Source organism: Oryx dammah, unplaced genomic scaffold (genome assembly GCF_014754425.2).
Source record: "Oryx dammah isolate SB20612 unplaced genomic scaffold, SCBI_Odam_1.1 HiC_scaffold_27, whole genome shotgun sequence".
Classification (NCBI taxonomy): Eukaryota; Metazoa; Chordata; class Mammalia; order Artiodactyla; family Bovidae; genus Oryx; species Oryx dammah.
This window is the reverse complement of record NW_024070211.1, coordinates 15,009,464-15,031,078: the sequence shown is the minus strand read 5'-3', so window position 1 is coordinate 15,031,078 and position 21,615 is coordinate 15,009,464. Positions and strand designations below refer to the sequence as shown.

The following is a 21,615-nucleotide window of genomic DNA, read 5'->3' as shown; positions in this document are numbered from 1 at the left end:
TGCCTGCAAATGCAGGATACACAGGTTCAATCCCGGGTCAGGAAGATTCCCTGGAGGAGGAAGTGGCAACCCACTCCTGTATTCTTGCCTGGAGAATCCCATGGACAGAGGAGCCTGGAGAGCTCCTCATGAGGTCACAAAGAGTTGACACTAAGCACATATACACACGCAAACCTTCATTAGAGAAACGTCTCTTTGAATCCCTTGCCTACATTTCGGTTGCCTGTTTATACTGTTGAGTTGTTAATAGTTCTTTAGTATGTTAATAGTATGCTGGATGCTAGACCCTTATCAGTCATATGCTTGGCAAATATTTCCTCTCAGTCAGTGGGTTGGCTTTCTTGATAATGTCCTTTGAAGTACAGAAGTTTTAAATTTTGATGAAGTCAAACTTATCTATCTCTTCTTTGTGCTTTTGGTGTCATATCTAAGAAATCATTCTTAATCCAAGGTCACAAAGACTTATGCCTGTTTTCTTCTAAGAGTTATGTTGCTTTAGCACTGATCTTTAGGCCTTTGATTCATTTTGAGTTAACTTTTGCATGTGGTATAAGGTAAGAGTCCGATTTTATTTGTACATGGATACACAGTTGTCCCAGCTTTATTTGTTGAAAACACATTTTAGTCTATCTTGAATCATCTTGGTACCCTTGTTAAAAATTAGCCAACCATGTGTATTTTTATTTCTGTTTTATTTTTAGCATCTTTATTTTTGGTCTCCCAATTCTATTCCATTGAATTATTATGTCTTATGCCAGCACTATATTGTGTTGATTACTCTAGCTTTATATAATAGTAAAATTTGAAATTGAAATATGTGATTCCTCCAATTTGTTTCTTTTTCAAGATATTTTGGCTTATTCTAGACTTCTGCATTTCCATATGAATTTTACGATCAGCTTTTCAATTTCTGCAAAAAAAAAAAGTGGCAACTTTGATTTTGAGAGAGATTGCAATGAATCTGTAGATCAGTTTGGAGAGAATTGCTATCCTAATAATATTAAGGCTTACAATCCATGAATGCGGAAGTCTTTCCATTTATTTGTCTTAATTAATTTCTTTTATGTTACTGGTTTTAAGCAGAAGAGTGACATGATCAGGCTTCCCTGGTAGCTCAGTGGTAAAGAATCTGCCTGCCAACGCAGGAGACACGGGTTCGATCCCTGGTCAGGGAGGATCCCACATGCCAAGCAGCAACTAAGCCCCGTGTGCCACAACTACTGAGCCGGTGCTCTAGAGCCTGGGAGCTGCAACCACTGAGCCCACATGCTGCGACTACTAAAGCCCGTGCAAGCTAGAGCCCATGCTTCGAAACAGAGAAGCCACTGCAATGAGAAGCCCGCCCACCACAACTGGAGAGTGGCCCCCGCTTGCTACAACTAGAGAAAAAAAGCCCAACAGCAACAAAGACCCAGCATAGCCAAAAATAAAGTAAATAAGTAAAATCTACCAAGAAAAAAAAAACAGACGGGATCTTTCCAAATCCTAAAAAAAAAGAAGAAGAGTGATATGATCTGATTTATACTTTAGGAAGATTACTCAGTAGTAAGAAAAACCAGTCGGGGGGAAGAAATGCTATATGGACAAGGAGAGTAGTGGCAGAGACAAGGAGGAAGCACCAGTTACAGAAACATCTATGATGTGACTCCGCAGGACTTGACAACTGACTCATAGAAAGAGAGGAAGGAGCAGAGAGCGACTCCCAGGTTTTTGGCTTGCATATATTGTGATGCCACCTACTGAAATGGAAAACACAAGAAGCAGTTTGGGGGGAAAGTTGGTACATGTTCAGCGTGAGGTGACTGGACACCCAGGCGGAAAGGTAAAATCACTGGATATTTAAGTCTGATCCTCAAGGAAGCTCTCTAGTCTGGGAGAATCATCAGATAAAAGGGGAGCCATGAGACTACATGAAATAACCAAGGGGACCCATAAAGGAAGCAGAAAGGATACAAAAGAACACCAGCATTTAAGAGTTGAGCTGATGACAAAAAGTCCAAAATGGAGACTGAGAAGGAATAGCCAGAGGTAGGAGGAAATCCAGGAAAGAGGTGCGTAACAAGAGTATGAAGAGAGTGACTGATAACAGTAAGTTAAGGACTAAAATGTTTCACTGGGCTCAGTGTGGTCAGCAGTCACTGGTGACCTAGATGAGGGCTCTTCCAGTGGAGGCCCGAATCGCACAGCTGTGAACTGAGGAGGAGATGGGAGTCAAGAAGATGGAAACAGCATGTACAGATAATTCATTCCAGAAGCTTGGAGAGGAAGGGAGAGAAAGTTAAAAAGCAGTAACCAGAAATGTAAAGGGAGCCAAGGGAACGTGTGTTTTTTTAGGATAGAAGAGACTTGGGTATGTTTATTGGCTGATGGGAAAGACTTGGCAGAAATGAAGAGGATGAGAGATGAAGTGCGGTCCATGTGGAGCTGGAGGAGTGACTGAGAGAAGGAACAAGGCGAGTGGATTCAGAACAGTGCTTTTCAAATTTTCACATGCATCCGAATCATAAATCTTAATTCTCCCCTCTTCTCTCCATCTTCACAGCCACCATCCTGATCCAAATCCAAGTCTCCTATACTTCTCATTTCTCACCTGGACAGCTGAGCTGGCCTTGAGATGCTCAACCTTGTGATGTAAGTTTGGTATGAAGAGGCCAGGAGGGGGTTAACTGAACAGAAGAAAGCAGAATGGGCCAGTGGCCTCTGGGAGGTCAGAGTATGAGGCCATGGGAGTCAAAAGACAGATTTGCTGCAAGAGAGGCTTTTGTGGGATGCTCGAGGCTGGGATTTCAAAAAGGACCCCTCAAAACCTGAACCTGGAGAGAATGACTGGGGTCACGATGAAGGTCAAGAGAGGGTATCAGAGGGTCCTTCACGTGGATGAGCAGGACATGAGGAATGATTGCCAGACCTAGATCTTGAAACCCAAGTCCTTGATAGACAGAAGGAGGTGACACTGAGGGCAAGAGACCAAGGCGATGAGAAGGGGTGGCAGATTAGAGCCAGGTGGCAGGAGTCGCAGAGAAGCAGAAAATGACATAGGCACTTAGGAAAACATCCTCCAAAATGTGAACCATGGTTATCTGCGGGGGCAGAGAGGGTGATGAGTAGCTCCAATTGTTTCTTTATACTTTCCTGTTTTTCCTCTAAGTTTTCTACAATAAGCTTTTTAAAAAATCTCCAGTGGTTAGGACTTCACACATCCAGCATGGGGAGGGTGGTATGCAGGCGGCTGATGTTTGATCCCTGGTTGGGGAATTAAGATCCCACACGAACTTGGGATGGTCTAAAAATAAATGACTACATAAATAAGATGAACAGAAAGGTAAAAGCTGGAAAAAAATACAAAGAATAACAAATCCCTCATTCACACCACGTAGACTTGGTCATTGTAAACATGCTTAAGTCCCCTTCAACCACCTCCTTCTCTTAGACAAGCTTGGTCACTTGGCTTTTTGGTGTGTGTGGGTGTGTGTGTGTGTGTACACACACAAAACTGCATATGGTAGGGTGTGTGTGATCGTTCTACTTACAGGTGGAACTGTTCTAATAATCAGGGAGGGAACAGCCTTGCTAAGATGAAGAGGAGTCACTCAGGGACTGGAAGCCTGAGCCCCTTCCCAGCTGAGCAGCCCTATGGGGAGGACCCAGAATCCGATTTGAGTGAACTAGGTCACCTGGTTGTTAAACACTCTAGGAAGAGAGAGAAATTCTATTTGTATTCCTAGGTTTCAACCCACTCTCATATCTCTCAAGTCATTTTATCCCTCAGAAATCTGAGAAGGCTATCACTATCTCCATTTGGCAGATAGGAAAACTGAGGCTTGGAGAAGGACAGTGAGCTCCCAGAGTGTCATAGTGAGTTGGTGGAGCACAGCGGGCTAGTTCTCTAGTCTAGGCTTCTTCCCAGAACCCCAGAAACCTAGGCCAATGTGCAGAAGGGTGGGGCACAGGCAAGGGACACTGGGCAACTCAGATGAATGGACTTTGGCCACTTGGCAATAAGGAAGAGAAGTGGTGATAACTTCAGGCGGCTAAGGCTGGGCCATGGCCAGGAAACTGGGTCAGAGGAGCAGAAGGTGGGTGGTTCCCTCCTCAGAGGTCCCAGAGAGGAGGTCCACTCCCTGGAGACTATGCCCTCTGGTTCCCCACCTCACTCAGAAGCAGCCTTCAGAGTTATATCGATCTGGATTCAAGTCTCAGTTCTACCCTTGATACCCACTGTGTGCTATTTGAAAAGCCACTTTACCTTTCTAGGTCTCAATGTTCTCTCTGTAAAATGGAGTAATAATATTTAACTCTCAGTATTGTTCTAAGATTAGAAAGAGAGAACTCTCTTTTATTCGTTTGTAAGCAATAACATTTAAAACGTCTGGGTCCCCAGCCTCATTCCAGACTGCCCCAAATGGGCTCAGCGTCAAGGAGACTGCCTGACACGGATAGGGAAGCCACATACGTGCACACAAGTGAGGTCTGACATTGGCTTTGCAGTGACCACACGCACTCTCCAGGGCAGCCCCGGGAGATGGACTTGTTCATCTGTAAATTGTGTGCTCCGCACACAAGCACAGGCATCAGAGGATAGCTGGTGTTAGATGCATCAAGCCAGCTCCTGCCCTCAAGGCCACTGAGCAGTGCGGTGCGGGGTGCAGACTGTGAACTGCTGCCTGGAGACCATAAAATTGCCTCCCAGAGGCCTGCCCGAGGGCCGAGAGCACAGGCAGGCAGCCACAGCCCCGCCACATTAGAGAATATGAGGACAGAGACCCTCTACTCCACCACTTCCCCTGGACACTCTTGCTTGAGTCCATTTCTACAAGTTGAGGATGAAACAAAGGAGGACTCGGGTCATGCTGGTACGTGGAGAGGCAGAGTAACCAGCAGCCAGGAATAGTACAGCTGCTATTATGTGCTCCAGCTGGCTCTGCACTTTGTCTGTAAACATACTCTGGAGGGTTTGCAAAGTGCTTTCTCACCCCTTTTTTGTACTTCACCACAACTCAGGGCTTCCCTGGTGGCTCCCATGGTAGAGAATCTGCCTGCAGTGCAGGAGACCAGAGTTTGATCCCTGGGTAGGGATGATCCCCTGGAGAAAGGAATGGCTACCCATTCCAGTACTCTTGCCTGGAAAACTCCATGGACAGAGGAGTCTGGCTGGCTGCACCCCAACAGGTCACAAAGAATCGGACATGACTGAGCGACTTTCACGACTTTAGGGGACAAGAATTATTATCCCGGATTTTCTGAGAGAAAAGGACAGAGACCGTCTCCAACCACACCCCACAAGTAAAGTGGCTTGTTCAGTGTGGGGCACAGAGGGATGCTAGGCCGGGGCAGCAGGAAATGTGGTTTACCTGCGGTCACGCAGCAGGCCGAGGTCAGTCCCCGATTCTCTCGGTAGCTCTCTCTCATCACTCACCGTGGCCTTTCCCCACCCTATAGAAAGAAGTGGATTCCCAGCCTTCACCCAGGGGCTTTCCTGTCCATATGTCCACCTGTCAGGACAACCACGCACCAGGCCCCCATCTCACTCCGTGGCCTGGACGATCGCAACTCCTCTAGGCCTCAGTTTCCATCTGTAAAATGGGCATCCCTAGAATGAGGTGGGCTAGAGGAGTCGGTGGCCGGGCGCTGGCCGGCAGCCGAGGCCGGCGCAGGTGGGTGGGGCCAGCGCTGTGAATCAGCAGGGCGGGCCTTGGAAGGGCCGTCCAGCCGGTCGGACCGGCCCAGGATGTAAATGAGTCGCCGGGGCTCTCCCGGGGCCGGGTCGCCCGGGGGTTGACGGGAAGGGAGGCCGGCCGGGCGCCGGGAGCTCGGGGCTCCTGGCGGGAAGTGGGCGCGGCGCGGGCTCTGCAGGGCGCGCGGCGGCTGCGGCCCGGGATGGAGCCCCGCTGAAGCCGCCGCGTAGACGCGGCGCCGGAGCCAAGATGTGTCTGCGTCTGGGTGAGCGCCGGGGGTGGGGGTAGGGGTAAGGGTCGGGGGACGGCCCGGGAGGCACCACCCCGCAACCAAGTCCTCCCGCAGGGGCGGGGCACTGTAGTGGGCGCCCGGAATCCCCGCGGTCCAGGCCACCTTCTCTGCGGGTCACTTTCTGCTCTGGGCCTCAGTTTCCTCTCACTGAGCTGGCGAGAGGCGGGCTCTTGGTAGGTGGAGTCGCACCTTGCCCGCTTGCACTTTCCTTTCTTGCGGAGGAGGGACCCCCTAGATGGGAGGAAAGTAGCGCCTCCACCCCAGAAGCCAGAGCGGAGGGAGGGGTATCCAGAGCCCAGGGAGTTCTGAGCCTGAGGCTGCCTGCCCTTGGCTCCCTTAGCCTCGCAAAGGGCTCCGGTTTCCCTACGCTCTGCTCCCCAGATCCAGACAGAGGAGTGAGACAGACGGGTCCCCTCCTCTCACTGCCTGGACACAGTGATGCTGCTCGCGGGCACAGGACACATCTGGGGAATCCCTACTCTCTAACCGAGAGAACTTTCGAGCTTCAGTTTCCTCATCTGTAAAGTGGTGAGGGTAGCACCCCCTCCTAGGACCTTCCTGATCAGAAGGGCTGCCCTGAGACTCTGTCCAGTGCTCCAAGCACAGCCCCATGCTGGCACTCTACCTCCGATTTGACCAAGTCTTGGTCCTGGGATCCTGTTGCTCATGAGCCCAGTTGGTGTGTCTGGGCGGCCAGGGAGGTGGGTGGACCGGGTGAAGTGGGTCAGGCTCCTGGGACAAGGCTGCCATGCCCCTTCCTGTTTGACCAGCACTTCGTCTTCATGACGCCATCCAGTCCTGCGGTAGCTGCCCTCTGCTTCTCCTAGATCTGGTATAGTTTCAGAGCGTCCTGCAGGCTGCAGGGGTCTCAGAAACCGACTAGGCCAACCCCTTCCCATTCTACCTCTGGGGAAAGAAACTGGGGCCCAGAAAGGAGAGAGGCTGGTGGGGGGTCATGAAGAGGAGCTGAGTAGCTCTAGCCTTCCCTGCTCCCTGGGGGCCTCCTCTTGGCATAGGGCCCCCAAGAACATCCAATTTAGGGATTCCTTCCTTTCTACCCACACTCCCTTCCTTTTTTCTTTCTTTCTTGCTGCAAAACCCCCATATATGAAACATGATCCAATCCTCCTTTCTGCCACCGATGGGGACATCAAGGTCTGGAAAGGGACTCAGAGGCTCCACAAGGAGCAGCTAAAGGAAGAAGGGCTTGTTTAGTTCTAGGGCCCAGGCCAGTCTTTTGGTCTTGCAGAGCTGGTTAGAGTGAAGGGGCTGGTGGGTCCAGGGGCCATCATATGCAGAGCCAGGCACCACAGGGCACATTCCAGCTATCTGGAACAGCCGGGAGGAGGACTCCTTGGTCCTGGGGGGTGTGCAGATGGGAGCTGAGCAGCCACCTGTGGACATTCAGATAGGATTTGCATGCAATGTTCTTTTGACCCCAGCCTCCCCATCTTGCTGTGTCCCTGCCCAATGCCCCTGCACCCAGGGTATGCCCTCCTTTCCCGTCTATCTTCTCATGGGGACCCTCTTTCCCCACTGGGAAACAAGAGTTATTCTTCCCATTTTGCAGATGCGGAAATGGAGACTCAGAAGCTTGAGTTTCTTGCCCTGAATCTGTTCAGCAATTGTGAGCTGAGTCCCTACTGTGTGCCAGGTCCTATCCATCAGACTTAGTCCTGCATAATACCTGATCCCTGCCCAGTGAACTGGGGGCTCCCTGGCGTTTAGACCATCAAGCTGTCTATGGTGCCTCAGGGCCTGGCATGGAACAGGCACTCAGTGAACACTGATGTAACAAATGTATGGATGAAAAAAATCAGGGGATGCAAAGCTTAGAGGGTTATGGGTCTAGAGCTAGAGACCTGGGTTCAAATCCTGACTGTGCCACTCATGACCCTGAACACACTAACAAAGACTATTACCCCTTATTATTAAGTACCACCTGTATGCTTTTCCAACCTTAGAGATCCAAGGACTCCCATGAAAGTAACGTGAACCCCCTTCCCTGATAAGGAAACTGAGACTCAGAGAAGACAAGTTACTGGCCCCGAATCATCCAGAAATAGATTTAGAACCTAATGTCCATCACTCCTGCCGGGGCCTCAGTTTCCTCCTCTGCCCAGCGGAATGAGTCCCACCCATGGCCCTGATGTGGCTGTCCCTCCCAGGTGGCCTGAGCGTGGGTGACTTCCGGAAGGTACTGATGAAGACAGGGCTGGTGCTGGTCGTGCTGGGCCACATGAGCTTCATCGCAGCCACTCTCCTCCACGGCACCGTGCTGCGCTACGTGGCTGCCCCCAGTGACGCTGTGGCTCTGCAGTACTGCGTGGTCGACATCCTCTCTGTCACTTCTGCCATCGTGGTATGGCCAGGCTGGGAGGATGACTGGCAGGAGGGGGCTGGCAGGGGCTGGCAGGGGCTTTGATGAGTCCCCACCCGCAACCTGGGGTGGGCAGGCAGAGAGTCCTGAGCACTCACCCCTATTCCACCACTACCAACCAGACCAGTCACTCAAGCTCTCGTTACCTCAGCTTCCTTGTCTATAAAATGGGGATGGTAATTGCAATAGGGAAACAGTCAAGTCACTATTGGACAGAAGGAAGGAGCATCAGCTCAGCTTGGGAGTATTCACAGAGATGGAGGCCCCTGAGGTGGGTCTTGATGGATGAATAGGAATTCAAAGATGATATGCTATAGTTACCATAACACGGATAGGAAGCCTGCTGGGGCCAGCAGGTAGGAAAGGAAACTGGGATGGCATTTCAAGTATAGAGGATGGCAGGTGCAAAGGTGTGGAGGTGGGAATGGACACGGTCTCCTCTGGAGACACTGAAAAAGCCAATTTGGCAGGAGCTTTAGCATTAGGCCTGGACTATCATAAAATGGGCTTCCCTGGTAACTCAGACAGTAAAGAATCTGCCTGCAATGCAGGAGACCTGAGTTCAATCCCTGGATTGGGAAAATACCCTGAAGAAGAGAATAGCTACCCACTCCTTCATAATGAAGTGAAAATGAAAGTGTTAGTCTCGCTCAGTAGTGTCCAACTCTTTGTGACCCTGCAGATTGTAGCCTGACAGGTCCTCTGTCCATGGGATTCTCCAGGCAAGCATAGTGGAGTGGGTTGCCATTCCCTTCTCCAGGGGATCTTCCCAACCCAGGGATTAAACCCAGGTCTCCGGAACTGCAGACAGATTCTGCAGGCATAGCCATCAGGGAAACCCCGGACTATAATACGGGCTCAGTAAATAGAAGCCATGGTTATGACCGGATGTCAGTACCTGGTTGATGAATATAAGAATGAAGGGGTCTGGTATTCTCAAGTTCACAAAACCCTTTCCCAGCTGTCAGCAGCCTTTGGGGAACATTGTCACATCAGTGTCTGAGTTCCATCCCTGCCACCTCCTGGCTGAGGGACTTCTTTCTCCCTCTAAGCCTGCTCCCTCCCCTGCAAAGTGAAGCTCAGACAGCTTGCTGGCCCCAAGCCTTGGATAATCGAGGATCAGAGGCCCCAGCAAGTAGAGGAGCCTCTGTCAGTGGGATAGAGCTAGGCTGTGCACGTAAGTGTAGTGTTGTTATTGTACTTTTTTCCTCTCACCAGCCTTGTGAGGAAGGCAGTGAGCCCAGGGTTGAAGGTCCACCAGAGATGGGCTCTGGGGTGGACCACTTCAGCTGTGCTCTTATTTCCTCAAGTAATTCCCACAGCTCCCTGCAAGACTTTACAGATGAGGAAACTGAGACTCAGGGATTCACTCAACCTTCTGCTGATACAAAGAAGCCACCCTAGATGTGAAACAATGTGACCAACACCAAAGTCAGTGTCATTCTGACTGTCAAATGAGCTCATTCTGCTGAGCAGGCTTAGTTCGCCCAGAGAGTCTGAGGCACTTACTTGTGTCTGCACAGCAAATTATAGGCATTACTGGGCCCTCCAGAGTCTAAGCTGCCTCATGTGGGTCCAGCCCCAGCCTGATAAAGTGAGGGGACTGAAGGAGGGAGTCTGGCTGAGTGGAACCCAAAAGATCCAGAAGGCAGCTGGTGGGCTTAATAGTGGAGCCACCCCGCCTATTGGTGCAGGAGGAAGAACCCAAGCAGGTGAAGAGGCGCCGGAAGGGTGTTCCTGAGAAGGCGCTGTGTAGCTGGCATCAAGGCCAGGCCCTGTGTGGGTGTCCACATCCAGGGTGATGAGGGAAGAGCCTGGCCCAGGGTGGAGATGAGAAACTGATGGGACAGGGCCAGGTCACTGAGAGCCTGGGAGCATTCAGCGTACTCCTAGGGATTTGGGATTCTACTCCATAAAGTGTCCTAGTCTATTTTAAAATAACAGTGTTGTTGTTTTTTTTAGTTCCTTGCCAGTCAAGTTACTTAGTTTCTTCCAAAACCTTTTCCACTCCAGGGAGACATGTCATGTACATCCTGTGACATGGCTCCATGACCCTTGGGATATGGAGGTTTGAGAAACATAGCTATAGCTGTAGGCAGTGGGGAGTCAGGGAAGGTTGTAGGCAGGGAGTGACTGTGTTTTAGAAGCTTCACTTCGGGGCTGGAGCATGAAGAGACAGCGCCCCTGAATAGATGAAGTGAGATCTACGCTAAGCAGGGGGTAAGGGTTTGAAGGGCTAGAGTTGGCGATGATGGACTCTTTATTGGAGAGCAGCCGGCCCCCCTGCCCATTCTCCCCAGAGAGGGGAGGGAGCAGAGCTGACTTGAGTCTCCCCCTCAGGTCATCACCGCAGGCATTGCAGTCATTGTGCTGTCAGGCTACCTCCCCAGCATCCCCCTGGTACGTGGTACCTCCTGGGATGGGTCTGCGGGGGTTGGGACAGCAGCTACCTCCAAGGGTCTGGCCTGCTTGGAGGGTGTAACCCCAGGGGGGCTAGAGCTGCCCAGGGGGCCAGGCCTGATGTCCACTGACCAGTGGTCTTCTCCACCTAGCGCTGGACCGTGTTTAGCTTGAGTGTGGCCTGTGCCCTTCTCTCTCTGACCTGTGCTCTCGGCCTCTTGGCTTCGATCGCCGTGACCTTTGCCACCCAGGGCCGGGCACTGCTGGCCGCCTGCACTTTTGGGGGCCCCGAACGCCTGGCACTGGCACCCAACTGTCCCTTCGACCCTACACGCATTTACGTAAGTGCTTAGGCCTGGGCTGGGGGAAGGGAAGGGGGCAACCAGGGGCTCATCAGAGGTGGGAAGGGTCCCTGGAGTCCCGCCCTTCACTCCCCAACCCCAGGTGACCATCTCTGCCCCTCCCCCCCCCCGCAGAGCTCCAGCCTGTGTCTCTGGGGCATCTCGTTACTGTTCTGTGTGGCAGAGAGTGTGTTTGCTGTCCGCAGCACCCAGCTCGCCCACCAGGTGCTGGAACTGAGGCCCTGGTTGGGGAAAAGCAGCCATCGCATGGTAAGGCATGCTACCCAGCGCTCCCCTCAAGCCCTAAAAATTCCCCCATATCCCTTGGGAGCCCCTGCTGGGGGCTCAGGCTGATCTGCCCCCACCGCTCTGTAAAGGGCCCCTACCTTGAAAACTGGGGCAACAGTCTTCTCCCCCAGGACAAAAGGGAGAACACAGAGGCTCGGAGAACTCAGCTCTCCCAGGTAAGTCACACAGCTGACACTTGGCTCTCCTGAGCCCCAGGATGAGTCTTGAGCAGGAGGAGAGGTATCTGGACTGGAATTGGGGGCACTGCAGGCATATGGCCTCGCTCTTGCATAGTAGAGAGTAATGGTATCCTTTCACCCCAAAGATCCTCCCAGGCCTCCCTCCTCCCACTTCCTGGATGTCCCAGTGGGCCCGGCAGCCTCTGGTGTCTCCACAGATGCAGGAGAGTACAGAGCCCATGGAGGACCCTGACCTGCCAAGCCGTGCTAGCTCCGGGCCCATGACCCTCTGACAGCTGATGCCTCATCCAGGCCCCGTAGCCACTGGGGCCCTGCAACCAAGTCCACACTGCGATCAGGCCAGTATTCCTGGAGCCAGCCAAGAGGGCTCAATGGCCACTCCAGGACCTGGGGGAGGTTTTCACCCCTCTCCTCCGGCCACCCAGCCCGCTGCACTGAAAGGAGACTTTATTCTGAAGTCATTAAAAAGAACAGAGATGCTCCACGTGGGCGCATGCAGCGGGGGAGGGTACGGCCGGGGGGGTCTGTTCTTCTTTTCCATACAGGACGCTTTGAGGTGGGGGAGGGCCTCCAGTTGTGTCTGCCTGTCTGTCTGTGGGTCTGTGTGTGTATCTGAGGGATACAAAGAGGGGTCCGTGGGTCTGTGTTCATCACAATGCCAAAACACAGGCGTGGGATCCTGGGCCTCACAGCTGGAGGGCTGGAAACGGGAGGTTTCCCTCTTGCACCTGGGCCTCCAGGCCAGCAAGGGCAGGAGCAGGCGGGGTTAAGGCCCTCCTACCAGGAAGGATGGCTCAAAGATAGTTTCTCCTCAAGCCTCTAGGCCTCTGGAATCCTTCTCTCCCCTCCAAATAAAAAGACAAGCTCCTTACCTGGGTGTGATTCCCAGCTCCACCAAGGCTGAGATCTACAAGGGTGGGGGTGGAGGTGGGGGAGCTTGCCCCATGGTTGGGGGAGGGAAGTCTGGCCTCATGGCTGGGGTGTGGGGGATACAGGGGAGGGGAGAGTGGCTTAAGTCGGGATATCTAGGTTAGGGAGAGCTGACTCTGAGGGGCAGACCAGGCCAGAACCCTTGTCTCGATCATTGCGCAAGGCTGATATTGCCTCTTGGATGGATGGGGTGGGGCGGTGGGGCGAGGGTGCTAACCACTTGCTGGCTTGGGCCTTGGGGGGACAGCAGGTTCCATTCCCCATAGGCTTCCCCTGCACTCCTAGGTCCCCACTAAGAGTGCAGACCCTGGGGGTGGCCATCTGCCCCCCAGCCTGGATAGACACAAGGGCGAGGAAGCTGAGAGCCGGGAGAGGGTCAGTGAAGGCAGGGAGGGGAAACCTGGCTCCTCTCGCTCAGAACTGGGAGGCGCTGCTGGGGTCGCACTGCAGCAGACGCACGATGGACGGGTCGCTTTTGGCCCCGCGGATGAACTCCTCCAGGGACAGCTTGCCTGTGGGGCGAGGAGCGGGGCAATGATGCGGGGGAGAAGGCAACAGCAGCTAGGGGGGGCCGAGCAGAGCTGCGGCATAGGAAGGGGGGGTGGTGCCCGCCGTGCCCGCCCCTGCCTCCTCACCGTCGTTGTTTGTGTCCATTTGGCGGAAGATTTTCTCGGTCCTCTTTTCCGGGGTCGACTCGTCCTCCGGCATCTTCATTACGGACGAAACCATCTTGTAAATGGCCTGGGGGCGGGTGGGGAAGGCAGAGCGTGAGGGGAGCCTGCTTGAGCCCTCCACCCCCAACTACGTCCAAAAACGCCCGTAGGTGCGCTGACGATCACCGCTCCGAACGAAGTGAGGCGAAGAGGGGCCGGCGGAGGCGTGGGGAGCTGGGGAGTTCTGGAATGAGTGACCGGGAAGGCTTCCCGGAAGAGGGGGCTATTGGAGCGGTCGGTCCCTGACCAAGTTCCTCTGGAGCGTTCGATGGGAAACGAATTGCTGGCAGAGGAATTTTCATGCACAAAGGCCTCTCAGAGGGAAGCTCTGAGTGGGCACTGGGGCTGGCTGAAAGCAGGGGGTCAGGAGAGATGTTGGAGGACGTCGGGGCCCAGATGGCGAAGGGTCCGGGACTCCCAGCTAAGGAGTTTGTGCCAGACGCCGAAGGTTCCCAGTTAAGCACCAGGTTAGAAGAGCCGCTTCTCAGAAAACGGGACTCCGAGTGGCCAGCCCTCGATGGTCGACAGGGAGCGCTGGGCAGGAGTGGGTGGCATTGGACTGCGATGCCACTGTGGCCGGCAGGGGGCGCAGGGCCGCCCTAAGGGCTGGAGGGCGGGAAGCAACTAGGTCTACAGGGGGCGGGGCATGTTATGCAAATAAACGCACGGATCATCAGTCGGGGGCGGGGACCGCCTGGGCTGTGGCTGGGCGGAGGACCGCAGCCGCCAGGTGCAGGAGCAACGGAGGCGACTGAAAGGAGGGGTTTTGCGCTAAATGTGCCCAGAGTACGTTGGACTTGGCCTGTGGGCTGGGTCCCGCAGTCCTGGAGCTCAGGGACCCAGATTGGTCGCCTCAGTCTGCCAGCTTCTTGCTACTGACACCTCCTCCGAGAAGCCTTCCTTCTTCTCCCAGACCATAAACTTCCCTAGCTTCAGATCCAGCTTTGGCCTTCGCTGTGGTCTCCTCCGGCCTCTCTCGGGTCTGTTCCCAGGGCCACCTCTGAGAGCTCTTTCCAAACACAGATCTCCACTGCCACGTCCCCAGCCCAGGGCCGCCCCCTCGTTCCTGTGATACATAGGCCTCCCTCCAGGCCTGCCGTGCACCCAGCTCCTTCTGGATGCTGCCCCACGCTCCTTCTGCTGCCTCCCACTCCTCCTTGGGGCTCAGCTTACATGGTGCTTTCTTAGGGAGGCCTTCTCTGATGCAGGCTGGGTCAGGGCCCATATGCTGCCCTAGCGCCTCCATTGGGGACCCCTCTCCAGAAGTAATTTTATGCCTTTGCTCTTTGCCCCCAGCATACAGATAAGAACAAAGTACCCAGACCTGCAGAATTTAGCAGGGCGCCTGGCATCCGGCAGGGACTCCCCTGTTTAAAAGACACTGGCACCTCCCACTGCCCTGTTACCAAGTCCAAACATTTGTCCCTTGGCATTCAAGGCACTTCACACGCTGGTCCCTTCTCTCCACCAGCCGGCTTCCCCTAGTAGATGATTTTGCCATATCCAAATACTGCTCCACCTTTCAGGTTTTATAGCCTCTGCCTGGAACAATAATACTAGCTACCATATACAGACACCCACTATGTGCAAGGTACTTTTACATACATTATTCTCACCCTTGCAATAGCCTTGAAAAGCAGGTACTGAGATCCCCATTTTCCAGATAAGAAATTGAGGCTCAGAAAGGAAACTGACGGCAGAGACCAGATTAGAACCCTCTCCCTCTTAGTCATTGGATAGATGGTTTTGGAGTGCTAACAACCCCTCCAAACAGGGTGTCTGAAGTAAGGTTGACCAGGAATAGCATCTTGGTTCCACTAACCACTTGCTCTGTAGCCTTGGACAAGTATATAACCTCAGTTTCCTCATCTGTAAAACAGGGAGTAATTATATCTCCCTCATTTGTACTGTCCAGAGTATTAAATGAGATAATATATATAGTTGGCTACAGTAAGTGGTCAGTAAACAGCAGCTTATACTATAATCATGACTCATCCACCACATCCTCAGGTGTTCCCTGCCCTTCACTCCCCTGGACTCTCATATGTCACCTTCGTACCCCTGTCACTGAGCTGGTCAGTGTGGCCTGCACAGTTGTCTCTCCCAGCAGAATGGGAGCTCCAAGAGACTGAGGCAAGGTCTCTTCCCCTCTAGTATGCCCACCACCTGGCTCAGGGCTGGGTCCTGAGAAGGACTGAGTGAGTGACTTAGAGAGTGACTGCTCCCCTGTGACTGGCCTTCTCCTGGGCTTCCTAATTAATTGTCTGGAATTACTGCTCACTCATTGTTTCACTGGAGCCAACCTGTAATTAATCAGTCACTAGGGTTTGCAGAGTTCTGTCTGCACTGGCTGTCTGGGGCCCCTGGGCTGCTGTAAAAGAAACCAGGGTCTGTCTAAATAACAGAGGCCAGTCTGGAAGGGATCCTGAGGATGTCCAGAGAATGGTGCTGGCTTGACCAATGCCCTGGGCTTGGAACTTCCAGCAAGGCTGACATTTACCAGTGTACACCAGTGCAACCATACTCTGTGGCAAAACATGGACATTCATGTGGATTGGTTGATATTGAGCTGCTACCCAGTCCCTGAGAGATTGTCCATCACCCTGGCTACCCCAGCCCTTCCACCAGGACCCTGAGAACTCCCCATTGTTCATCAACTAGAGAGTTATTGCTTGGCCCAGGGGAGTTACTTACAATCATTAAGGCTTTTCCCTAGTAATAGACAGAGGGAAGACACCACATCCCAAGGTAGCCCATCCTATTCTAGCTGGAGAGAGCAGACCCAGAAGCCAAAGTCAAGAGTCCAACAGAGGCTGGACGAGTTGGGAGCGGGGCAGTCAGCAGTGCTGAGGGACCAGAAAGGAAGGGATTCAGAGAGACAGAAGGAAAAGGAACAAGAGCCTGTACAAAATAGTGCGTTCTGAGGATGTCGGAAAGGCCATTCCGGCTGGAGTGGAGAGTGTGCAGAAGAGAAAACACCAACTGACAATTACTAACGTTTACTGAGAGCCAGATATCTGCCGGGCCCTCTGCTAGCATTCCCACCTTGCTTTATACCCACAATAGCCTTGGGAGTAGGGGTTAACAGCCTCACTTTACAGGTGAAGAAACAGAGGCTCATAAAGTGAACAAGGAATTGACTAGGTAAAATAGAACCAGATCTCTGATGGACCTCAACGTGCTGAGGGGATGGGCACTCTAGAAGATTTTTGACATAAAGCTAACATACTATACTTAAATTTGTACTAAGATAGGACATTCCTGCTGCTGCTGCTGCTAAGTCGCATTAGTCGTGTCCGACTCTGTGTGACCTCAGAGATGGCAGCCCACCAGGCTCCTCTGTCCCTGGGATTCTCCAAGCAAGAACACTGGAGTGGGTTGTCATTTCCTCCTCCAATGCATGAAAATGAAAAGTGAAAGTGAAGTCGCTCAGTTGTGTCTGACTCTTAGCGACCCCATGGACTGCAGCCTACCAGGCTCCTCTGTCCATGGGATTTTCTAGGCAAGAGTACTGGAATGGGGTGCCATTGCCTTCTCCTAGGACATTCCTAACAGGTCCTTAAGTCGCCCTGTGAGATATGCCTAGCCATCCCCATTTAAAGAAGCAGCTCTGAGTGTTGGCCAACTTGAACCTGACTCCACTTATATGCTGTGTGATGTTAGGCAAGCCACTTCACCTCTCTGAGCCTCATGGGGGTTGTTGTAAAGATGTACTGAGCTTATGACTATAAGGATTTCACTCAGTACTAGACTCTTAGTGGGCTCTCAATCAATTAGTTGGAAGATGGCTGGGTATCCAGATGGAATGTGGGCGACTGAGCCAGGTGGCCCATTCACAGTCTGTGTGATCTCAAGCAAATGTCTTTACCTCTCTGAGCATCCGTTTCCTCCTGAGTAAGTTGGGATCAATGAAACACAACTGGCCTGTACTCTGCAGAAATGTCAAGTCTTGAAAGACAAAGGAAGGCTGAGGAACTGTTACAGATTAAAGTGGCCTAAAGAGATAGGATGACTAAATGCAATGTGTGATCTTGGGGCAGAGGAAAAAAATGCTATAAAGAACATTATTGAGATAGCTGGCAGAATTCAATGTGGTCTGTAAGTTAGATAGTAACATTGTTTCTATGTTAAACATCCTGACTTTGATAATCATATTATGGGTTATGTAAGAGAATGTCCTTGTTCTTAGGAAATCTATCCTGATGTATTCAGGGGTAGAGGGTCATGTTTAGAACAACAGAACATCTCACACACACACACACACACACACACACACATAATGATAAAGCATATGTGATAAAATGTTCATTGGTGAAATTGGGTAAAGGGTAAAGTTTTCGCAACTTTCCTTTAAATCGGAAATTACTTCCTATTAAAGACTTCAAAAAATAGGCTATAAGAAGAGCACCTGCCACTCGCCTACCCACAAGGACTGTCGGGAGGGTAAAGAGGGCTGGCGGGTGCAAGCTGCTGGGACCTGCGCCTGGCATTCTGAGGGGTCCCGGGGCCCACCTGCACGATCTCCAGCATCTCCTCGCGGCTGATGTAGCCGTTGCCGTCCAAGTCGTACATGCTGAAGGCCCACATGAGCTTCTGCTCCAGGCGGCCCCGCGAGGTCACGCTCAGCGCGATGATGAACTCCCGGAAGTCGATGGTGCCGTCGCTGTTGGTGTCGAAGGTGCGAAAGACATGCTCCGCGAACTTGGAGGCGTCACCGTAGGGGAAGAAGTTGGCATAGATCTTCTTGAACTCGTCCACGTTGAGGATGCCCGTGGGGCAGTCCTTGAGGAAGCCCTTGTACCACTCCTGCAGCTCCAGCTCGGAGAACTCTGTGTTCTCCCGCAGGTCCTGCAGCATCTCCGGCCGCAGCTTGCTGTTTTGCTTGCCCATGGCCACCGAGCCAAGTCCCACCTGGGTCCCCCAGGGGGGTCAAAGGACAAAGAGGAGCAGTCAGGCCCTCCTGGCCCTTTGACAACACTCCAAGAAAGCCCCGAGCCACCCCAGGCTCTCCTTTGACCCAGTGAGAGACAGAGGAGCTGGCCCAAGATCGCACAACCTGCCAAGCACCCCGCCACTCTCTCAGCCCCACACCATTTCCCCAGACCTTCTACTTCTGCAGAGAACAGACCCGGAGAGAGAGGAAGAGAAGGGGCTCACCTTTACTAAGCCCTTCTCAGTGCCAGCTACCAAGCCTTCCCAGGAGTACACCACTTCGCCCTCACAAAGTGAAGCCTAGCAATTAGCCAGGCTCAAGGAAGTGAGGTGACCTGGTTCAGGTCACATAGCCATGGAGACACAGTGCTAACTCCCAGAGTTGCCAGCCAGGTGCAAAAAGGCCCTCTGGTCTTCCTCCCTCCTGCCCACTGCCCCCCTACGGCATCACATACACCTGCTCACATAAAATACACCTGCTCACATAAAATACACCTGCAACCCAAACACTGACCTGTTCTCCCTCCCACACATGTGTGCTTGACAAGAGGCAGAACAAGATAGGTATTAGCCTGAGCTCCAGAGCCAGACCACGTGGGTCTGAATTCCAGCTCTGCTTCTTACCACCTATGTGACCTTGAGCAAGTTCCTTAAACTCTGCCTTGTCTGTGAAGTGGGGGTAATAGTACCTACCTCATTATTGTTGTGAGGATTAAATTAGTTAATACATATGAAGAACTTAGATGCCTGCACATATAAGTGCTACCTAAGTGTTAAACAAATAAAAGAGATTTACAGGTATCCAGATGCCAACAGTAAACAAATGAATACATACTGATGTCTATTATGCCAAACAGCTCACTAAATCCACACAGATTCCCCTGCCACTCATATGCCAGCACCCAGCACACACACACCCAGGGTCACCATGCCTCCACACACAGAAACATTCCCTCTGCTCCACAGCTCATACGTACTGACACAGCACCACACACACACAACTCCCATACCCTGTGCATCAAGACACACCAGCCCACGACCCCACATGTCTCATGAATGCATCATAAGCCAGCTCCCATGCCGACAACTCTCACATGGCCAGCTGCACGTGGGACCCTCAGATACCCTTGCCATCTTTCTTTCTTTACCCAGGGTGCCAGGTGCCAGGAGAGGGAGCTGCAACCCTTCTCAGACCTGTGAAGTTCCCCTCTTCCAGGGAGACACCTAGCCAGTTAACAATCCCCCAACATTTCATCTAGTTCAGAAAGGCTCCTTCAGTGCAAGAGGTTAGATTGTGGAGGGCTAAGGGGAAGGTATTGGAGAGGAGGCAGCCAGGCAGTTCTGGGCAGAGATGTAGGGGTGTATGCAGGTGAATCTCGCCCCACCCCCAGCAGCCTGGGGCTGTGAGATCGAGCAGGGGGGAGGGGGATTCCTGTGCGTGCATGTGCACTTAAGTATGAGCGTGTGTGAGTGCGTGTGCTCATGCATGCATGTCTGTCCCTGGCTTCTGCATTGCATTTGTCTCCCTGCATGTTTCAGTTCATATCTGTGCCTATGCATATATGTGCATGTGACTAGGTGTGCACCATCACAGTGTGAGGAGGATGTGCCTGTGTGGCCATTTGGAGGACCTATGTGTGTCCTCAGCAGTGTGTCACACGCATGTTTCTGTAAGTTGGTGGCCCTCTTTTCTAAATCAGCCTTTCCTGCCCCAGGCTGTGGACCCACTGAACAAGTGTGTGGGAGGACACTGAGGAAATGCTGGGGGCCAGGGCGGTCGAGTGTGTCCCTTGGTCCCCTCCTCAAGGTCCAAGGAACTGGGTCATCTGGGCGGGGGCAGAGAGATGCTCTGGGCAGGAAAGGTCTTCCAGTGCCCCCTCCTCCCTGCCACCCTCAGAGTTGCCCCCCTCCCAGTTGGAAGACTTGGAAACGAGGGTGGCAGAAGGTTCTGCGGTCTCCGCGAAGACCCCAGTCCCCAAAATGGGAAGGACCTAAGCTGAGTCTAAGAAACCCGCCTCGGAGACCCTCTCCAAACCTCTCCCCAGTTCTCGCCCTGGCCCTCGCCTCAATCCTTTCAGCTCTGGGAGAAAGCCGGGCTCGTGGCCCCTCCTAGAGGGGGCGTCCCAAGGCGGCCGAAACGCCGCTCCCAGGCTGGCCACTCGGCAGTCAGGACCCTGGAGAGCGCCGCGCGTTTCCCTGGGGCAGCCCCACTCCCTGGGTCCCCGGAGGGAAAATTCCTGGGAGGTCCGGGAGCGGCAGGATTCGGGAGTCCAGGACGTGGCCCCCCGCCTCCGGGATGCCCCCTCCTCGCACCCTCTAGCCCCGGCCGAGCTGCCCCCACTCACCCAGCGACGCGGAGACACCGACTGCGCAGGGAAGGCGGCGCTGCTGCGGCGCGCGGCGGCAGAGGCGGCCGGAGGGGCGGGCGGGGGGCGGGGGGCGGGCCTGCGAGGGAGACGCCCCGCAGCGTTCGCCCCGGGCCCCTCCCCTGGGGGGGTCCCCGTCCCTCCCCTTTCCCTCCAGCCCTGAGAGCGCGGGCAGCATTAGTTTAGGCTCCGCCCCCGCCCTGCGGGGGAGAGGGAAGGGGGCGCCCTCTCGAGGAAGCACCGGGCCGGGGGACGAAGACAAGAGGTCTCCATCTCAGCCTCTCGACTCAGGTAGCCTGAATAGGGTGGGGATTGCGGGAAACTGGGGAGGCGGGCGGGCGGTCAGTGCCCAGAGACGTCTTTCTTAAGCTGAGAACAAGCCCCGACAGCCCCGCCCCTTGCCTCCCCGGTCCCTACCTGGCGTCCCTCCGAGGGCGGAATTCGGATCCTGGGCGGTTCGTTAGGTACTCTCCCTGCCCCTAATCCTCAACTCCGGAAATAACGGAGCTCTTCAGAGAAGGGGCAGCGCCCACTCCTCCAGTCTTTGAGGCCTGGGTCGGGGGGTGGAGTGGGCAGGGGGGAGCAGACACGCCCCCTACCTCACCTCTGCCTTAGAGAGCACCGCCCCATTTCCTGCCTGCCACACCCGATCTCCTGCCCAGGACCCCATTCAGAATGAATCCCACCTCCTAACATCGATCTAAATTGCCCCTCCCATTTCCCCCCGACTCCAATCAAGAAATCCTCTTGCTCCCTCCCCAGCCAGTGCCTACACTGGATTACAATAAGTGAAGGCTAGTGAGCATCTCCAGCCTGGGGAATTCTGAGGTGTGTAGGCCCCCTGCCTGAAGACAGGAAAGCCCCTTTCCAGAGTCGCTGACCCCTATCAAAGCTTTTCCTCCCAAAACGGTGGCTGCACCCTCCTTCCCCCAGCCTGGGCAACAATCCAACATCTTCGGCTCAAATTTTGCTTTTTCAGTATTTCCGGGGAAGGGGTGGTGATCCTTATTGTCCCACTTCACAGATGAGAAAACTGAGGTTCACAGAGGTTAAATGATATTTTCCAGTGTCTGACAGCGAATGAGTGGGCTTGGACTT

The 21,615-nt window shown here is 53.4% G+C and overlaps 2 protein-coding genes across 2 annotated transcripts; one reads left to right on the top strand and one right to left on the bottom strand.

Annotated features, from left to right (window-relative positions):
- Positions 1-5,786: 5,786 nt before the first annotated feature.
- TMEM54 (transmembrane protein 54) lies at positions 5,787-12,447 on the top strand. The gene is made up of 6 exons (XM_040228076.1): positions 5,787-5,940; positions 8,136-8,329; positions 10,688-10,747; positions 10,900-11,088; positions 11,224-11,358; positions 11,774-12,447. The coding sequence occupies exons 1-6, from the start codon at positions 5,925-5,927 to the stop codon at positions 11,846-11,848; spliced, it is 669 nt and encodes a 222-aa protein (XP_040084010.1). The 5' UTR covers positions 5,787-5,924; the 3' UTR covers positions 11,849-12,447.
- HPCA (hippocalcin) lies at positions 12,027-20,559 on the bottom strand. Its single transcript, XM_040228077.1, has 4 exons — positions 20,497-20,559; positions 17,732-18,130; positions 13,142-13,247; positions 12,027-13,018 (listed from the first exon to the last, which is right to left on the bottom strand). The coding sequence occupies exons 2-4, from the start codon at positions 18,107-18,109 to the stop codon at positions 12,921-12,923; spliced, it is 582 nt and encodes a 193-aa protein (XP_040084011.1). The 5' UTR covers positions 18,110-18,130; positions 20,497-20,559; the 3' UTR covers positions 12,027-12,920.
- Positions 20,560-21,615: the final 1,056 nt, after the last annotated feature.

Excerpts from the sequence above, each read along its gene's own strand:
- TMEM54 (XM_040228076.1), top strand. Across the intron at positions 11,089-11,223 it reads TCGACCCTACACGCATTTAC|AGCTCCAGCCTGTGTCTCTG; the intron begins GTAAGTGCTTAG and ends CCCCCCCCGCAG. Across the intron at positions 11,359-11,773 it reads GGAAAAGCAGCCATCGCATG|ATGCAGGAGAGTACAGAGCC; the intron begins GTAAGGCATGCT and ends GTGTCTCCACAG.
- HPCA (XM_040228077.1), bottom strand. The coding sequence starts at position 18,109 with ATGGGCAAGCAAAACAGCAAGCTGCGGCCGGAGATGCTGCAGGACCTG. Across the intron at positions 13,248-17,731 it reads AGATGCTGGAGATCGTGCAG|GCCATTTACAAGATGGTTTC; the intron begins GTGGGCCCCGGG and ends ACCCGCCCCCAG. Across the intron at positions 13,019-13,141 it reads AATGGACACAAACAACGACG|GCAAGCTGTCCCTGGAGGAG; the intron begins GTGAGGAGGCAG and ends CTCGCCCCACAG.